Here is a 13999-nt window from a genome sequence, read left to right as displayed (position 1 = left end):
GAAAACACCCCATCGCAGTCCTCACCTTTGGACAAAACCAACCAAACTATTGCCCCCACCCCGTCCAAAACGAAGAGGTCACCAGGGTCAGCAGCCTGCAGCTGCTGGGCTGCTCTCAGGGGGCCCTGCTTCGGGTGCAGCAGACCCTGAGATTCTCTGGACCCAGTCGGGGAGCCTGAGCCAATTCCTTCCCAGAGGCCGGGCAGAGGCTGTGCAGGGCCGGGGGAGCCGGCCTCCCACGGGCCTCGTGACAGACTCTGGGGCCAAGAGCTCACTGGGCTCTTGCCGCCCTCCCTCCCTCCCTCATCAGAGGCTCTAGGGGAGGCAGCTTGAAGCGTCTGGAGGTCCTCGCTGCCAGGCTGCCTGCTTCCCCCTGGCCTCCCCACTGTGTGGACCGCGGGGAGCAGGGCCAAGAGCCGGACACGGACCACCTCCCACCAGGTTTATTTGGTTGCATACCAGCCAGTCAGATAGAAAATCGAAAACAGTCTGTGGGGAGAGCAGCAAGGCTGGCTCGGGAAGTGGGGGGCACAGTGCCCAAGAGCCAGGCCCAGGGCACCAGGGAGCCCACAAAGGAGGTGGCATGGTCTGTGCCCTGAGGAGGAAAGGGGGTGCCCCTTCAGGTCACTGCTCCCCTGAAGCTGGCTTCCAATGAGGCTGGGAAGGCAGAAAGTGCCAGGCGGTAGGGGGCGTCCTGGGTCTGCAGGGGGGGAGGGGAGCAGAAGCCGGGCCTTCGCTGGCACGCAGGGTGACGCCCCCTCTGGCTGAAGGCGCCCACTTCTCCTCTCACCCCCTGGGCTGCTCCGCTCCGCTGTGCCGGACGCCTTCTCTGCCCTCTCTGTGTGGCTTAGTGGGAAGGCCACCTGGTGGGTAGGGTGGGGGGCAGCACCCTCCACTAACCCTTCTGAGACCAGGCCAGGTAGAGAGGGAGCACTGCAGCTTTGTTAAAAACCAGGGAAACCAAACCCTCAAGGCGTGGGAAGCAGAGCAGGGAGGGGGCTGGCCCGTGGGCACGCTGGGTGACCTTCCTCTGCTCAGAAGTCCCAGTCGCTCTCCCTCTCGCGGGGTACCTCCTGCCGCCTCCGGGCCTCCAGGAAAGCCAGCTCCTTGGCCTCTTTCTTCTGGTTCCGGGCCTCATACTCTAGCCTGGGGGCCAGGCTGTGATGAGCTGTGTGCCCAGGCCTGGGGCCTCAGTGGCCGTCTGTGCCCCCGCCAAGCCCAGCCAGGACCTCCCTCACCTGTTCTTGATGATCCGCTGGACGATGAGGTCCGTGGTAAGGTCACTCCCGCTGTCGATCTGGCAGAAGATGCCCCTTCTCTTGGGCTCCTGGAGGCCAGAGGGTAGGGGAGGTGGGGGCCCTCCTCAGGACCCTGAGCTGCCCGGACCTGGAGAGTCCTCACCCCAGGAGGACCAGGACACCGGTACAGTCACTCCTGCTGCTTAGCAACCCGCCTCCTCCTCCTGGGAGACCACTGGACTGGCCGTTACCCCCTCACCCCGGCCTAGCTCCCAGACAGGCACGGTGAGCCCGGGGCGGCGGGGGGGGGGGGGGCACCTGGCTGGGGAACATCACACACAACCATGTCGTGCTCAGCAAAGGCCCAGCACGACCCACCTGGTAAGGATCTGAGCCGTCCTTGTCAGGCACGATTTCGGTCTTCCCGTGACATACCAGGTCCACCTGGGGAGGGAGCAGGGGTCAGGGAGCCTGGCGGCCTGCACTCAGAGGGCCCTCCCTACGACCTGGCCCACCAGGAGCCTCACCTTAAAGTGGTCCAGGAGCTCTGCTGTGACTGCATACGGGGCCCCGATCACCACTTCTGACACATACTATGGGGAGAGGGAGCACAGGTGGTTAGCCAGGACCCTGTTAGGCCAGAAGATGGTGGGGGAAGACCCTAACCCTCCCTGTCCCCTCCAACCCCCCCAGCCTGGGCGGGAGACCCCAGCCAGTGCACCCGCCTCGGCACGTACCCGGCAGGCCAGCACGCTCAGGGTCCGCTCGTGCAGGTTCATGATGGGGTAGTTCTTCCCCTTGTAGTGGTTGACCTCCTAGGGCCAGAGTGAGCTCACGTGGGCAGGCAGCCTCAGGCAGGCGGGGCTGTAATCTCCCCCACAGTCCCTCACGGGTGCCCCGCAGTGTGGGGAAGCCCCGGTCCCCAAGAAGAGGCCTTGGTGTGTCTCCTCTGCCTCCATCAGCACCCCAGGCCTTGCCCCTGTGGGCCACCGGTGCCCAACCTCAACCCCAGGAGCCCCTCAAGGGCCCCCACACCCTTTCAGCAGGCCTGGGAGCGAGACCTGGTCAAAGTGCAAGCCGGCGATGACGTACGGCTTCTCTGCCAGGCCGTGCACCTTCTCCAGGAAGTCCACGTGGCCAATGTCTGCGCCCACATTAAGAAGCAAGTAACAGGAGGAGGAGCGGCCCGCAGAACCAGGGGCTCCGGCAGATTCCCTGGAACTCTGCCCCAGTCCGGGGGCCACGAGGAGTCAGTGAAGCCCCTCCAGGCCCCACGATGGAGGTGCACACAGGGCCAGGGCAGGGGCCACCCTCCCACTCGTTCCCAGAGGATACGGAACAGGTCGAAGGCGCCGGCCACGTAGATGACTGTCTCTCCTGGCTGGGGTTCCTTCCCAGAAGCAAACTGGATGATCTTCTGAGATGTCTGCAGAAACTGCGACACCCCCGTCCAAGGGTTCCGCCCCCCAGGACACTGGAAGCCGAGAGCGCTTTGGTCAGCGACCGATGCCTCACAGGCACGACCTTGACCTGCTCCCACCCCACAGCCCCTCTTCTGGGCCCAGGCCTGCCTGCTTGTCTGGGAGCAGGTATGGGGGTGATGGACCAGAACTCCAAACCCCCAGCTGCAGCCTGCCAGCTCGCTTGGTCCCTTGTGTGCTCTTACCAGGCACACCCCTCTGGCAGGGACACCGTGGGCTAGCCAGCAGGGGCTGGTCCACATTAGGGCCAGGCTGGGGAGCGCCCCGGTGACCAGCGGGTTGTGTGGCTCCGCCCTGTGGCCACAGTGGGCACTGCAGCCTGACAACGGGCCCAGAGGCGGACACTGCCCTTGTGGGGACCCAGCACCGTGAGCCACCTTCTGGTCACCTGGGAGGAGCCTTCTGAGCAAAGTGTCTCCCTGGCGGGTGTCAGGTGAGGGGGCTACAAAGGGAGAGAGGACCAGGCCACCTGGTTAGAGGCCACCTGCTCAAAGGCCGTCCTCGGTCCTCCTCCAGTGGCCATGGTGACTGGCCGGCTTGCCGAGCCTGGTGGGCAGTGCCCCAGCAGTGCTCAGAAGGCAGGGAGCTGGCCGAGGGTCCCTGCCAGCCTTCCCCCAGGGGCAGCGTGGGGGGCATCAGGTATTGGCCCGGCCAGTAAGGGCAACACTCACCTTGCCGAAGCTGTCTGCGTATTCCCGGTACTCGGAGGATATCTCCTGAACGGAAGGGCGGAGGGCGTTGAGAAGCCTCGCCCCCAGGCATGGTCAACCCCAGGGCCTCCAAACTCGCTGTCCTGGAGCCCACAGAGAGGCAAGGACAGGGCGGATCGGGTGCTCCCTCCCTCCCCGCAGTGTCCTTAGCCCGGGACCTCGGGGATCCCGCCCCCGTCCCCCGCAGACTCACGTGCCCACTGTGATGGGCCTTGGTCACCAGCAACATCCGCCCGACGAGGTCCGTGGTGGACACGCCCTGCGTGCGCCTGCACTCTCTGGGGACAGAGGTGGGGTCAGGGCTCACGTCCTGGATATACTCCAAAGTCCCCACCTCCGGCTCATCCCACCTGGGGGCAGCCCTGCTGCGGGCCGGCCCCCCGCCGCGCTGTGTGCACACCAGGCGGCTCCGCGCTGCGCTCGGCCGTGACCGAAAACCAGGACCAGGAGCGTGGGGAAGGCCGCTGAGCTTTTATCCACTGAAGGAAATGACAGAATAGAGGAGAAGCGTTGCGAAGCCCCAGGTGTGCAGTGCTGGGTGGGCGGGCCAGACCCAGGGCGGCAGCAGCTCTGGTCCCCACTGCCCCCGCTGCCCCCACTGCCAGGGGAACGCCAGGCTGCGCTGGCCCAGGCAGGAGCGGCCAGCCACCATGGCTTTCTGAGTTACACAGACCTGCTCCCCGGCCACCACCCCCCCCGCCCCCGTTCTTACCGCTCACCAGCCACCCGCGGCCTGTCACTACCACACAGGACGGCGCGGGTCTAGGTCACACCAAGCCCCACCCCGCGGCACGCCCGCCCCGCTCTGGTCCCGGCCTAGAAGCCGGCCTCAGCCCATTTTCCTCGCAGGCAGTAAGAGCCTGGGGGGAGCTCTGAGCCCCGTTCCTTGACAAGGTGGGACCCTCATGGGGCTCACCTGTACCTCCCGGCCTGCTTCACTTCCTCGTAGGTGTCGCGGCCGTCTACGGTCAGCGTGATGTCATCTAAGGAGCGACACACGTGTGACAATGAGGATTCACCAGACCACATAGGCCTACGGGGCCCTCAACCCTCACCCCAGGCTGGTCCCGGTGCACACGGACTCTTTCTGGAAAAGGATCCAAGGCCTTCTCAGATCCCCGAAAGGCTCGGTGCCGCTCCTCAGAGTGTGAGGAGGCCCCGGCACCCCACTGCCCTCCGGCCCGCCCAGAGGCCCCGGCACTCCGGGCCCCAGCCCCACCCACTCACTGCCATGGACACAGAAGTCGCAGCTGTACTTGTCCAGCGTCTCCAGCGTGGTAACGTAGGGGGCTGCCGGCACCACCTCGTCCACCCACTTGATGGCCTGCACCATCTTGTACCTCTCCTCCTGAGTGAACACCGGGGGCCCCTTGTGCTTGGAGATCTCCTCTAGAGCCAGAGGAGAGAGCAAGGACAAGACAGGTGACCTCTGTAGGGCTGGACCACAGCCCCGAGGACCTCAGGAGTCCCCTCCCAGCACCAGGCAGGGTCTGTAACCACACGTGAGCCCGTGGCGGGCAGCTGTCTCTCTCCCTGGGCCCTCGGCCTGTCACAAGGGCAGAAACACACCCGCGCGGACACCGCCCTGTCTCTATGGGCCAGTACAGGTGCTCGGGATGTGTTTGCTGGATAACTGCATGGTCCCCTCACCCAACCAGCATTCCAGGTAAAGTCCCTTGACAACCAGGAGCTCCATTCTCGAAGGTCCCGGGAACCAGGTTGTGGGGGGAGGGGAAGTGGGCAGCACTGCTCAACCTGAGCTGCCCACCGGGTGGGCTCGGCCGGGTCTGCAGGCGAACCCGCTCAGCTGTGCTCTTTGGAAGGACGGCCTTGGGCCTGGCCTAACCCCTTGCAGGGCCCTGGAAGGTCAGTCCAAGGCAGCAGCCCAGCTTACCGTCGGTGTGCACTCCTACGATGAGGTAGTCGCCCATGGCCCGTGCCTGGCGCAGCTGGTTAGAGTGGCCGTAGTGCACCATGTCATAGCTGTGGAAAACACAGGATGGTGAGTCCCTGTGCAGAGGGTGGGACTGAGCAGCTGGGAGCTGGTGTGTGCGGCGGTGGAGCCTTGCTCCTCTGGGGCTTCCTTAGGAGCCTTTGGAGATGCTGCCACCGGAAATTGCTCCTCAGGGCCTGGCTGAACCTGGGCTTTCAGAGGGGAAGTGGGCACTCTGCTCCCCACACCACTGGTCCCTGGGCCACACTTAACAAGCACGACAGGGGCTGGGCTGTGCCCAGGAACAAGGCCTGCTGGTCCCAAGGGCCGGTGAGCACACAGAACAGCCTCAGCTCCCCGCATGTGCCATGGAGCTCTGCCCTCTGCCCTCAGCCCCTCCTCTCACCAAATGCAAACAGTGGGGGACAGGCCCTTTAATCTGTAAACTGACATTAATTTAAGGGTGGGCTGGACTCTGTGCTACCCTGAGGCAGGTGGACAGTCTTTGGGACCAACAAGAAACAAAGTCCGACAATGAGCTTTGGAAACCCTGCTCATTCCCCCATGGCCTCCAGAAACTCAGCAAGGCTTTGCGCTCTGGGGCCAACAACCGTGCCGGCTGCTTCTACAGCTCTTCTTCTCAAATCTGGGCCTGATTAAGGAGTAACTTCTCAGCTAGAGACCCACTTGCTCCCCGTGTGTGCCGTACAGGGCCCCAAGGTAGCCCCATACCCGCTCTGTTTCCTTCCAAAGCCTAACGTTTTCTCCTGAGGTGACAGTACCCCTGCTTCTCCAGGTGACCCAGGCCCTGTTCCACTCCCTGACACCTGTTACTCCCACCACAGCACACCCAGCACACAAGCCTGTGTGGTCACATGGTTCAGGCCCTGGGGTGAGAGAAGAGGAAAGTCCAAATCCAGCAGCCTGGCTGGCCCTTGAGCTCACTGGATGGGCGGGGCTGGGGGTGCACAGTTCGGACTGCAGGGTGGTGCTCTGTCTGGGGTGTATGCTAGCCACTGTGGTTTTGTGGCCATGGGTGGCCTGCTGGGGTAGGGGCCTGGCCAGACCAGGGCCAAGGTCAGAGTCCACCAACACGAAGCCATGCTCCCTCTCTCCAAGGTGACTCAGGCACACTTGCAAAGGTATGGCAGCCCCCTTCTCTACACCCTTGCTCTCTTCTGAAGCCGTAGCTAGCTAGATAAGGACTGTTCTTTCTCTGATTCCAACGAGCGAAGGTATGAGAAAGCATCACAGGTGGCAAGCTATCAGTGGGAGGTCAGTTTTCCTCTTATCTGCTGACAACCCCAAACTTATCTGGAAACAACTCCAGGTCTTGGCTGGCCAGAGGAGAGAACAGATGGGCACTGTGGCCCTCCTGGGAGGGACACAGGAGCCCGGGGGCTTCACTGGGGGTCGTGGACAGAGGCAATTCCTGCTCCAACGCTTGCCCCGACACCCAGGAGAATCCCTCCGACCTTGCGATAGGCAGGCTGGGGAGCCAGACACGGAGACCGCCGGGAGGACGCGGGCCGGTCGCACGGCTTCCCCGGTACGAGTGATACCGCTCGTCGGGACTCGCGCCACCACTGGCTAGACTCCTGCGGTCCGGCCAGGCGGGCGGCCCAGTGGCTGACCCCGGAGCAGGAGCGCCCGCGTCCCCAGGAGCTCGCCGGGGTCCGGAGCCGCAGGCCCGGCCCGCGTCCGGAAGCCGGCCGCCGCTCCCGACACACGGCCGCCCTGGGGCCCCGGGCGCAGGCCGGTCCACGACGCTTCTCTGGGCGGCGGCGCAGCGGGCCTCGCGGCTCCCGGCCCGGTCGTCCCCGCCCGCCGCCCACCGCCGCCGCGCTCACCAGCCGTCGCACCACACTCGCACGGCGCGCCTGCCCTCCGGAGCCGGCGGCTCTGCGCCGCCTGCCGCCCCGTGCCCGTTCCGGATCATGGCCCCGCAGCGGCGGCGCGGCTCGGCCGGCTCCCCGACTCCCAGCGGCCGCCGCCCGCCCGGCCCCAAACACGCCCCGCCCCGCCCGGCGCACGCGCCGTCACGCGGGCCTCACCCGCCGCGCGCGGCCAATGGCGAGCCCCTGGAGCCCCGCCCTCCACCCGCCGCCAATGGCGTGAGCCGCCAGAGCCGAGCCCCACCCCCTCCCCGTCTGGCGGCCTACCGCGTGCCCCAGGGACCCCGCCCCCCGGCGCGCGGGGCCAGTAGCGCGCGCGCACCTGGCCGAGGGAGCGCGGCAGGACCACATGGGGCTCCGCCCGCTTCCCGCGAGGAGCCTAAGCTGGGCGCTCGCTCCCGCCCCCGTGCCAGCAGGGCAGTCATTCGAGGACACGAGCGAGACAGTGCAGAGATGTTTAATAACAATAAAAAGGCTTGCTGAGAGCCCAGGCTCAAAACCACCCCTCTGCCGCAAACCCAATTCAGAAAAAGGATGCTATAAAGTTACTATGTTTTAGTAAGAAGCAGTAGAAATAGGGTTGAGGCCCCTGAGACTAGCCCGGTGAACGAGGTAAGGCAGCCGTGTGCTTCCTCCTGGCGGGCCAGTTGTGAAATAACCCGAGTTCTGTTCTCGCAGAAAGGCATGGCTGCCACCTCTCTGAGAGGACAGGCGAGGTGTCCTCCAAAGGCCCACACCCGAGGCAGCCACAGCAGTGCAAGGGGGCTCCGCTAGGATGAAAGGCTAAGCAGTCATCCCAGGAGGATGCTCACGGGACCCTGGGGCAGTCCTGGCCTTGCCCCCGAATCAGAGTTCCGTCATCTGCAAAGTGCCAAGCGTTCTAGTCCAGCACCAGGTTACGTTATTTTCCTCCTTTTTGTGCGTTTAGTGCAGCCCCTGCCAAACCAACCACCTAGGATGGGGGCTGAGCTAAGTGGTGCACCCCGGTCTCCAGGCGGAGGTTCCTCTTGGCTTCTGCACAGCGACTTCCGAGTGTGGCTACCTTCTTCACCTGCACGCAGGGGAGTCGCCAGGGAGAAGATGGGGTCCTGCCACCTACCGAAAAGGGAAAGCTAGGTCAGACATGCCTGGGAGCCTCAGTCACAACCTGCCCCAGGGCGGGAAAGCTGACTGAGGAGGTCACCCTGCTTCCCTCCCCCTTGGCCTAACTGGCCAGGCTTTGCTGAGTGGCAGCTCCACTGTTTCTGAGCTACAGAACAACAAGAGAGGGGTAAGTTCCCCAAGTAACTCAAAGGTCAGCACTCACACTAGCTCGGCCTCCGCAGAACTCAGTGTCCTTGCTGGCGATCGAGCAGGCCGTGTATGCCCAGGGTGGGGCGGCAGTAGCCCCAAGAGGGATGAATCACTAGCAACTCTGGGTCCCACCTTTCGCTTGTATGGCCAGGGGCAGGTGGACCAGACCCTCTCCCTCTTCCCAGACTGCAAGACTTGATGGGGGGGGGCGGGGGGGAGGCCAGCTGACTAGGGAGGTGTGGCCTATAGACTACACCATGAAGAGATCATGTGTCTGACTGAGATGTAGAACCACATATTATAAACTTAACATACAGATAAGCACTGATAAAATGAGCTAAGTTAATGTAAAAAAAAAAAAAAATACAGTACACAATAGGCCCACATTACAGAACACCACAAACATAACATACAAGAATTGCCAGGCCCAGAAGGTGAAGGGATCCTTAATTCTTGAACCCTTTGATTAAAAGAAGTTATTGATTTCCCCTATAAGACCCTGAAAATTCACAGAGAAAGAAAGTGTAAACTTTTTACTCAATACATACACCATGTCTAAATTATCACAAATTCTGTATTAAGGTACAGTTTAAGCTTCCCCGAAGTATGCCAGCTCCCCAAACCAAGTGCGCCAAGATTCTGTTTCACTGGAATTGCCGAGACCATGTCCCTTCAAGGCACCTTCCCGTCCAGGCTGTCTGAGGTAGAAGGGGGGCTCTCCAGGCGCACACTGGCACATTCCCTCTCCCCGCAGGGAGTCACACCAGCCAGGGCGCCTTAGCTGATGCCTCAGCCACTCCCTGCAGAGGCCACCAGCCTGCAGTCACACCTCAGACACCATTTGCAACAACTCAGAGCATTCTCTATGCTCAGTTCACGAGAAAAGACAGACACGGCCCATCCACACAGGGGCAAAAAGGGGGGAATGCACCCATGCCCCCCTCACCTGCTATAGAGGGGGATCTCCAGGCCCAACTCATCCATGAGGAGCCGCATGACGTCGTCACACTTCCCGTGAAGCTTCAGGGCAGCCCAGTCATCCTTCGGGGTCCACTGGGGACAGGGGAAGGTGAGTGAGGACACTTCACCTCCTCCCAATGGTCCTTTCTCAGCCGGACCTCTGTGGCCCATGAGTTCAGGATACAAACGTCCCAGGGACTCTCTGGTTCTCCTGTTCTAAGGTCCAGATCTGAGGAGGTCTCTCTCAGTGCACAACGTACCTGCAAGTTCACAATGTAGAGCTTGGGCCGCCGGCTGGGGGGCTTGGTCATGCACCACAGGCGAGGATACTTCTTTAGAACCTGTAGGAATGGACAGACAGACAGAAAGACCACACGCACAATAGGAAGCTAGGGTCTAACACTGAACTGGCAAGATGCTAGCAGGCTCGCTCTCCTCCCATCCCATCCGCCGTGCTGTTCACGTACCTTTAAGCTGGAACCTAAACACAGGATTGTGTCTGCTTTGCTGGCAGCCTCAGTGGCTGCCTCCCAGTTCAGAGGCTGCCCCAGTGTCCCCCTCTCGCCAAAGTGCACAATGGTGTCCCGGAGCTGGGCGCCACACTTGTGGCAGGCCCGGCCTGTCTGGTGCCGGTGCAGGGCAGTGCGCTCAGTCACGTCAAACACTCTCACGTACTCCCTATTGGGAGTGCAGGCTGTACAGACCTGCGGAGGAGAGGGCACTGTGAGCAGGAGCCGCTGGCCCGCACAGGCCCCCGAATCCCAGCGGGACCGCTCACCTCAATGTACATGTTCCCATGCAGCTCCGAGATGGCCGTGCGAGGCAGCCCACTCCGCAGGTGGAGCCCGTCACAGTTCTGAGACACCACATGCTGCACCTGGAGGGGAGGCAAAGGCGAGTCAGCAGGGGGGCAGGCTCTGGGGGACTGTGTTCAGCAGTGACACCATCCTTAACCCTTCCCAGGGCCCCCAAACCGGGGGCGACTCCAACCCTGCATGAAGCCTCAAAGGCAAAACCAGAGGGGCAGGCCGCTCCCAGCAGGACTCAGGAGGGCCCTGGGTGGGAAGGGCCCCAGGCCGCCCACAACAGCTCTGAAGCACTTGGCGAGCAAGGAGGGCAGGTGTTTGCTCTCAGCTGGGAGGGGCCCAGACGGACGCTCCCTTGGCTCTTTATGTTTCAAGTCACTGAAGGACTAGGAGGATGGACCCTTCCCCACTTGGCTGAAATGCTCAGCAGAGGGTCTCCAGAGGTTTCCCACGAGCTTATCCTTTACTTAGGTGGCTTCTGAGATCTGTGGGGACAATGTGATAGAAACACAGAGGGGAAAGAGCCACCAGCAGCTCTGGGCCTGAGGCAGGCCTTATACATGATTACCGAGAGAGACTCAAGCCAGGAGTCTAAAACACTCGGCGGGCGCTCATCCCACAGGTCCAGTAGCTGACAGAGGCACGATGCAGAAGGTGGCCCTCCAGGTTCTGCACCAGGGACCCAGCAAGGACACTAGCTATCCACACCAGGTTCTTACCAGCTTTTGCTCGTGTAAGCGGGCGATGCTCATGTGGGTGAGGGTTGGCTCTGCCTCACTCAGGTCAGCAGCACTGCCAGGTGGAAGGGAAGCACAGGTGTGGGGAGCTGTGAGGTCAGGCCCATGCTGCCTCTGCTCGACTGAGTGGGAAGGCTGCCCTGGGCTGCTTACCTAACGCTTCTCCCTTTCTGAAGCAGTGTCCATACTCCATTAGGGCCCCGGTAATCTGGGATAGAGGCTGCCTGCACGTTCAGAAAGAAAATAAACCCAGTGACAATGCATCACTGTAGGAACTGGCAAAATTTGCAAAAGCGAAAAGCAAGTGTTTCTCTTGATGTTTTCCAGGCTTGTCCATACACTAGCCTCTATTCGTTCCAGAGGCTCAGCACTTCTTGTGTAACCTGCCTGAACCCAGATGGAGTGGCTCCTTCCCTCTGCCCGGACAACTGCTCCCACCCAGTCTAGCTCATCCCTCTAGGTTCCAAGGAGTCCTGCCGCCTCTGGGAACCTCTGCAGCGACACCTGTCCTCTAAACTGACGGAGAGGACTGGTCAGGCTCATCTGTGGGCCCCAGGGCCTAGCCAGTGTTCAGGGAAGGGTGAGCAAATGATGAAACCCTAGGTAGGAGCAAGCATCCCTACCGATTCTTACATCTTGATAGTGTTTCCTGCCCTACCTTCACAAAGATAGCCCATATCTCCACATGAGATAAACGTCACTGAATCTCTCTAGCTCTCAACCCAGTGAAACAAAGTCACCAAGAGAGAACACAGGTGTGCCAGGATCAAGGAATCTTGCGTGCCCCAGGCTGTGAGTGACCTGCCTTCCGAGGAGCCCTGTCTCCTCCCTGCAGCTTAAGCCCGGAAAAATGCCCACCCTGAACAGCGTGGTTCTGAATCACATTGAAGAGAAATGTCGAACAGTAATGCTCAGAGCAAACTACAGAACAGCACTCCCACAGACGACAGGAACACACATGTGACTGCAGGAAGGAGACCCCACTACCAAGGTTCCAGGGTCTGCAAGTCAGGGCAGTCAGTGCCCCTTACACGATGTCACTGCTGGGCCTCTGAGCTCATCCCTGTTTCGAGGGTCGTAGTCTCACCCTTGCCTGTAAAACCTTACTCAGTTTTTAAGGCCTGGCCTCAATGCTGCCTCACACACAAAGGCAACTGGACGGATTTCCAGCTCTGAGGCCAGGGTGTGTGTGTCTGCATTTCCAGTCTAGCAACATAGCACAGCCAGCTTTACCTTAGCTATCTGCTTCCGTGCCATATTCTCATTGCCCATGGGCTTCTTGAGGACAGAGGTCCTCAGTGTTCACCTCTGCGGGGCCTACACATGGGTCGCACTCGATACGCACCCATTACTTAGACGAACGACACTCTCAAAGCTAACCATATTCCACGGCCCAAGACAGCCTCTCAATAAAACGCGCCCAAACCCAACGCATTTCTCTCCTTCACCTGCTGCACTCTAATTCTTACTGCCTTGCTTTCTACTTTTCTTTCAACGTTTAGAAAACACAATAAATGGAGACTCAGGAGATAGTTCTGGGCTCAGCTCTGCCCACATAACCTTGGGATAGTGATGAACTGTCTTGACTTTAAATGAGGAGGTGCCCGCAAATACTGAGGTATTATGTCCTGTTTTATCCCTCTTCCTTTCTTGTATCTAAATAGGTATCACAAAAACTGCAAATATTTAAAAAGGTTTATCTCCCCACTGAAGTTTCAAGTGGAGTCATTTCGAGTTTCTCTAAGAGAGAACACTGGGGGAGAGGGACGCCTGGGTGGCACGGACAGTTAAGCCTCAGACTCTCGGTTTCAGCTGAGGTCCTGATCTCAGCGTGCTGGGATCGAGCCCCGCCTGGCGTCGGGCTCCGCACTCAGCCGGCAGTCCGCTTGAGATTCTCTCCCCCTCTCCCCTGGGCTCCGCACGCTCTCTCTCTTTCAAATAAGTCAAAAAAGAAAGAAAAGAGAAGAATAGAATAGAAAAGAAAAAAAAACCCCAAAACATTAAGGGGGCGCCTGGCCACGTCAATCGGAAGAACGTGAGACCCTAATCTCAGGGTCGTGAGTTCCAGCCCCATACTGGCTGTAGAAATTACTTTAAAAAATAAACAAGTAACTTGAAGAACGAACAGCAGGGCTGTTCGTAAGGTGAGTTTTTAGCGAATCAGTACCTACACTCAAAGGAACCCGCTCGGTCCTGGGGTGAGTCACCCAGAAGGGGGCGCCCCACGTCCGCCCCCTGCGCCTGCGGTCAGCCAGGGAGCCCAGGCGGGGGCGCGGCCGCCCACGCCCGGCGGCCTTACCGTGCTGATCCCAGCGCCGGTGTAGACCACCAGGTACTTGGCGTTCCGGACGGCGCCGGCCAGCTCCCGGACTTTCCTCCGCAGCTCCTCCGGGTCGTCGCACACCTGCCGAGACGCCGAGGCCGGTCGTAAGCCCCGCCCCCGCGCGGCGAGAGGCCCGGCCCGGGCTGTGCGCGGACCGAACCCCACACCGACCAAGCCCCGGGCGCGCCGCGGGACTCGCCTCCTCCTGCCGCCGCTTCAGGCCTTCGCGCCGCCTGCTCCGGCCCTGCAACTCGGTCACCAGGTCCTCGCTCTCGGCCAGGAGCCGGCCCTCCTCGGCGCTGCGCTCGGCTGCCGCCTTCCTCAGGATGCGCGACACCTGCGGGCGCGGGGCGGGCGGTGAGGGCGGCGCGGGCCGAGGGCGCGGCGCGGGGCGGGCGGCGGCGTACCTGGCGGAGGCGCTCCCGTTGCTGCTCCTCCCGCAGCCTCCGGACCCGCTCCGCCGCCTTGCGCTCCGAGCGGCTGGGACCCCCAGCTGCCATCGCTCCCGGGAGACCCACGCTTCCGCTTCCGCCTCCCGGCAGGCCGCGTACCAGCGCATGCGCGCGGAGCCCGCCCCGCCCTTCCGGCCCCGCCTGCGCAGCGCGCAAAGGAAGCACCTGACA

At 61.6% G+C, this 13999-nt stretch overlaps 2 protein-coding genes across 4 annotated transcripts; both read right to left on the bottom strand.

Annotated features, from left to right (window-relative positions):
- Positions 1 to 428: 428 nt before the first annotated feature.
- Positions 429 to 7376, bottom strand: PCYT2 (phosphate cytidylyltransferase 2, ethanolamine). 2 transcript variants are annotated; one of them, XM_045774906.2, is made up of 14 exons: positions 7213 to 7376; positions 5324 to 5412; positions 4657 to 4818; positions 4346 to 4412; positions 3623 to 3707; positions 3391 to 3435; positions 3108 to 3161; positions 2574 to 2712; positions 2300 to 2382; positions 1976 to 2053; positions 1766 to 1831; positions 1617 to 1682; positions 1239 to 1327; positions 429 to 1146 (listed from the first exon to the last, which is right to left on the bottom strand). In XM_045774906.2, the coding sequence occupies exons 1-14, from the start codon at positions 7299 to 7301 to the stop codon at positions 1035 to 1037; spliced, it is 1224 nt and encodes a 407-aa protein (XP_045630862.1). In that variant the 5' UTR covers positions 7302 to 7376; the 3' UTR covers positions 429 to 1034. The 2 variants fall into 2 exon arrangements, with proteins under 2 accessions (XP_045630862.1, XP_045630863.1); XM_045774907.2 differs by lacking the exon at positions 3108 to 3161.
- Positions 7377 to 7698: 322 nt separating this feature from the next.
- Positions 7699 to 13988, bottom strand: SIRT7 (sirtuin 7). Of its 2 annotated transcripts, XR_006775748.2 has the most exons (11): positions 13784 to 13988; positions 13576 to 13713; positions 13353 to 13457; positions 11207 to 11277; positions 11036 to 11108; positions 10289 to 10387; positions 9978 to 10214; positions 9771 to 9851; positions 9497 to 9603; positions 8964 to 9049; positions 8213 to 8352 (listed from the first exon to the last, which is right to left on the bottom strand). XR_006775748.2 is itself a non-coding variant. In XM_045774909.2 (10 exons), exons 1-10 carry the CDS (start codon positions 13874 to 13876, stop codon positions 8154 to 8156), a joined length of 1203 nt encoding a protein of 400 aa, XP_045630865.1. In that variant the 5' UTR covers positions 13877 to 13943; the 3' UTR covers positions 7699 to 8153. The 2 variants fall into 2 exon arrangements, 1 of the variants encoding a protein (XP_045630865.1); XM_045774909.2 differs by lacking the exon at positions 8964 to 9049 and having other exon boundaries at positions 7699 to 8352; positions 13784 to 13943.
- Positions 13989 to 13999: the final 11 nt, after the last annotated feature.

The sequence above is a fragment of the Ursus americanus genome, chromosome 23 (genome assembly GCF_024610735.1).
Source record: "Ursus americanus isolate L20-20 chromosome 23, mUrsAme1.1.p, whole genome shotgun sequence".
NCBI lineage: Eukaryota > Metazoa > Chordata > Mammalia > Carnivora > Ursidae > Ursus > Ursus americanus.
The sequence above is the reverse complement of the archived record's forward strand: the minus strand, read 5'-3'. Positions and strand labels throughout refer to the sequence as shown.

Bases quoted from the DNA above. Each gene is read 5' to 3' on its own strand.
- PCYT2 (XM_045774906.2), bottom strand. From the start codon at position 7,301: ATGATCCGGAACGGGCACGGGGCGGCAGGCGGCGCAGAGCCGCCGGCT. The intron at 2,054-2,299 runs GTCTCGCTCCCA...CTCTGGCCCTAG, and splicing joins CCGGCTTGCACTTTGACCAG to GAGGTCAACCACTACAAGGG. The intron at 1,328-1,616 runs GTGGGTCGTGCT...TCTGGCCTCCAG, and splicing joins ACGGCTCAGATCCTTACCAG to GAGCCCAAGAGAAGGGGCAT.
- SIRT7 (XM_045774909.2), bottom strand. From the start codon at position 13,876: ATGGCAGCTGGGGGTCCCAGCCGCTCGGAGCGCAAGGCGGCGGAGCGG. The intron at 13,714-13,783 runs GTACGCCGCCGC...CCGCGCCCGCAG, and splicing joins AACGGGAGCGCCTCCGCCAG to GTGTCGCGCATCCTGAGGAA. The intron at 13,458-13,575 runs GCGAGTCCCGCG...GCGTCTCGGCAG, and splicing joins TGAAGCGGCGGCAGGAGGAG to GTGTGCGACGACCCGGAGGA.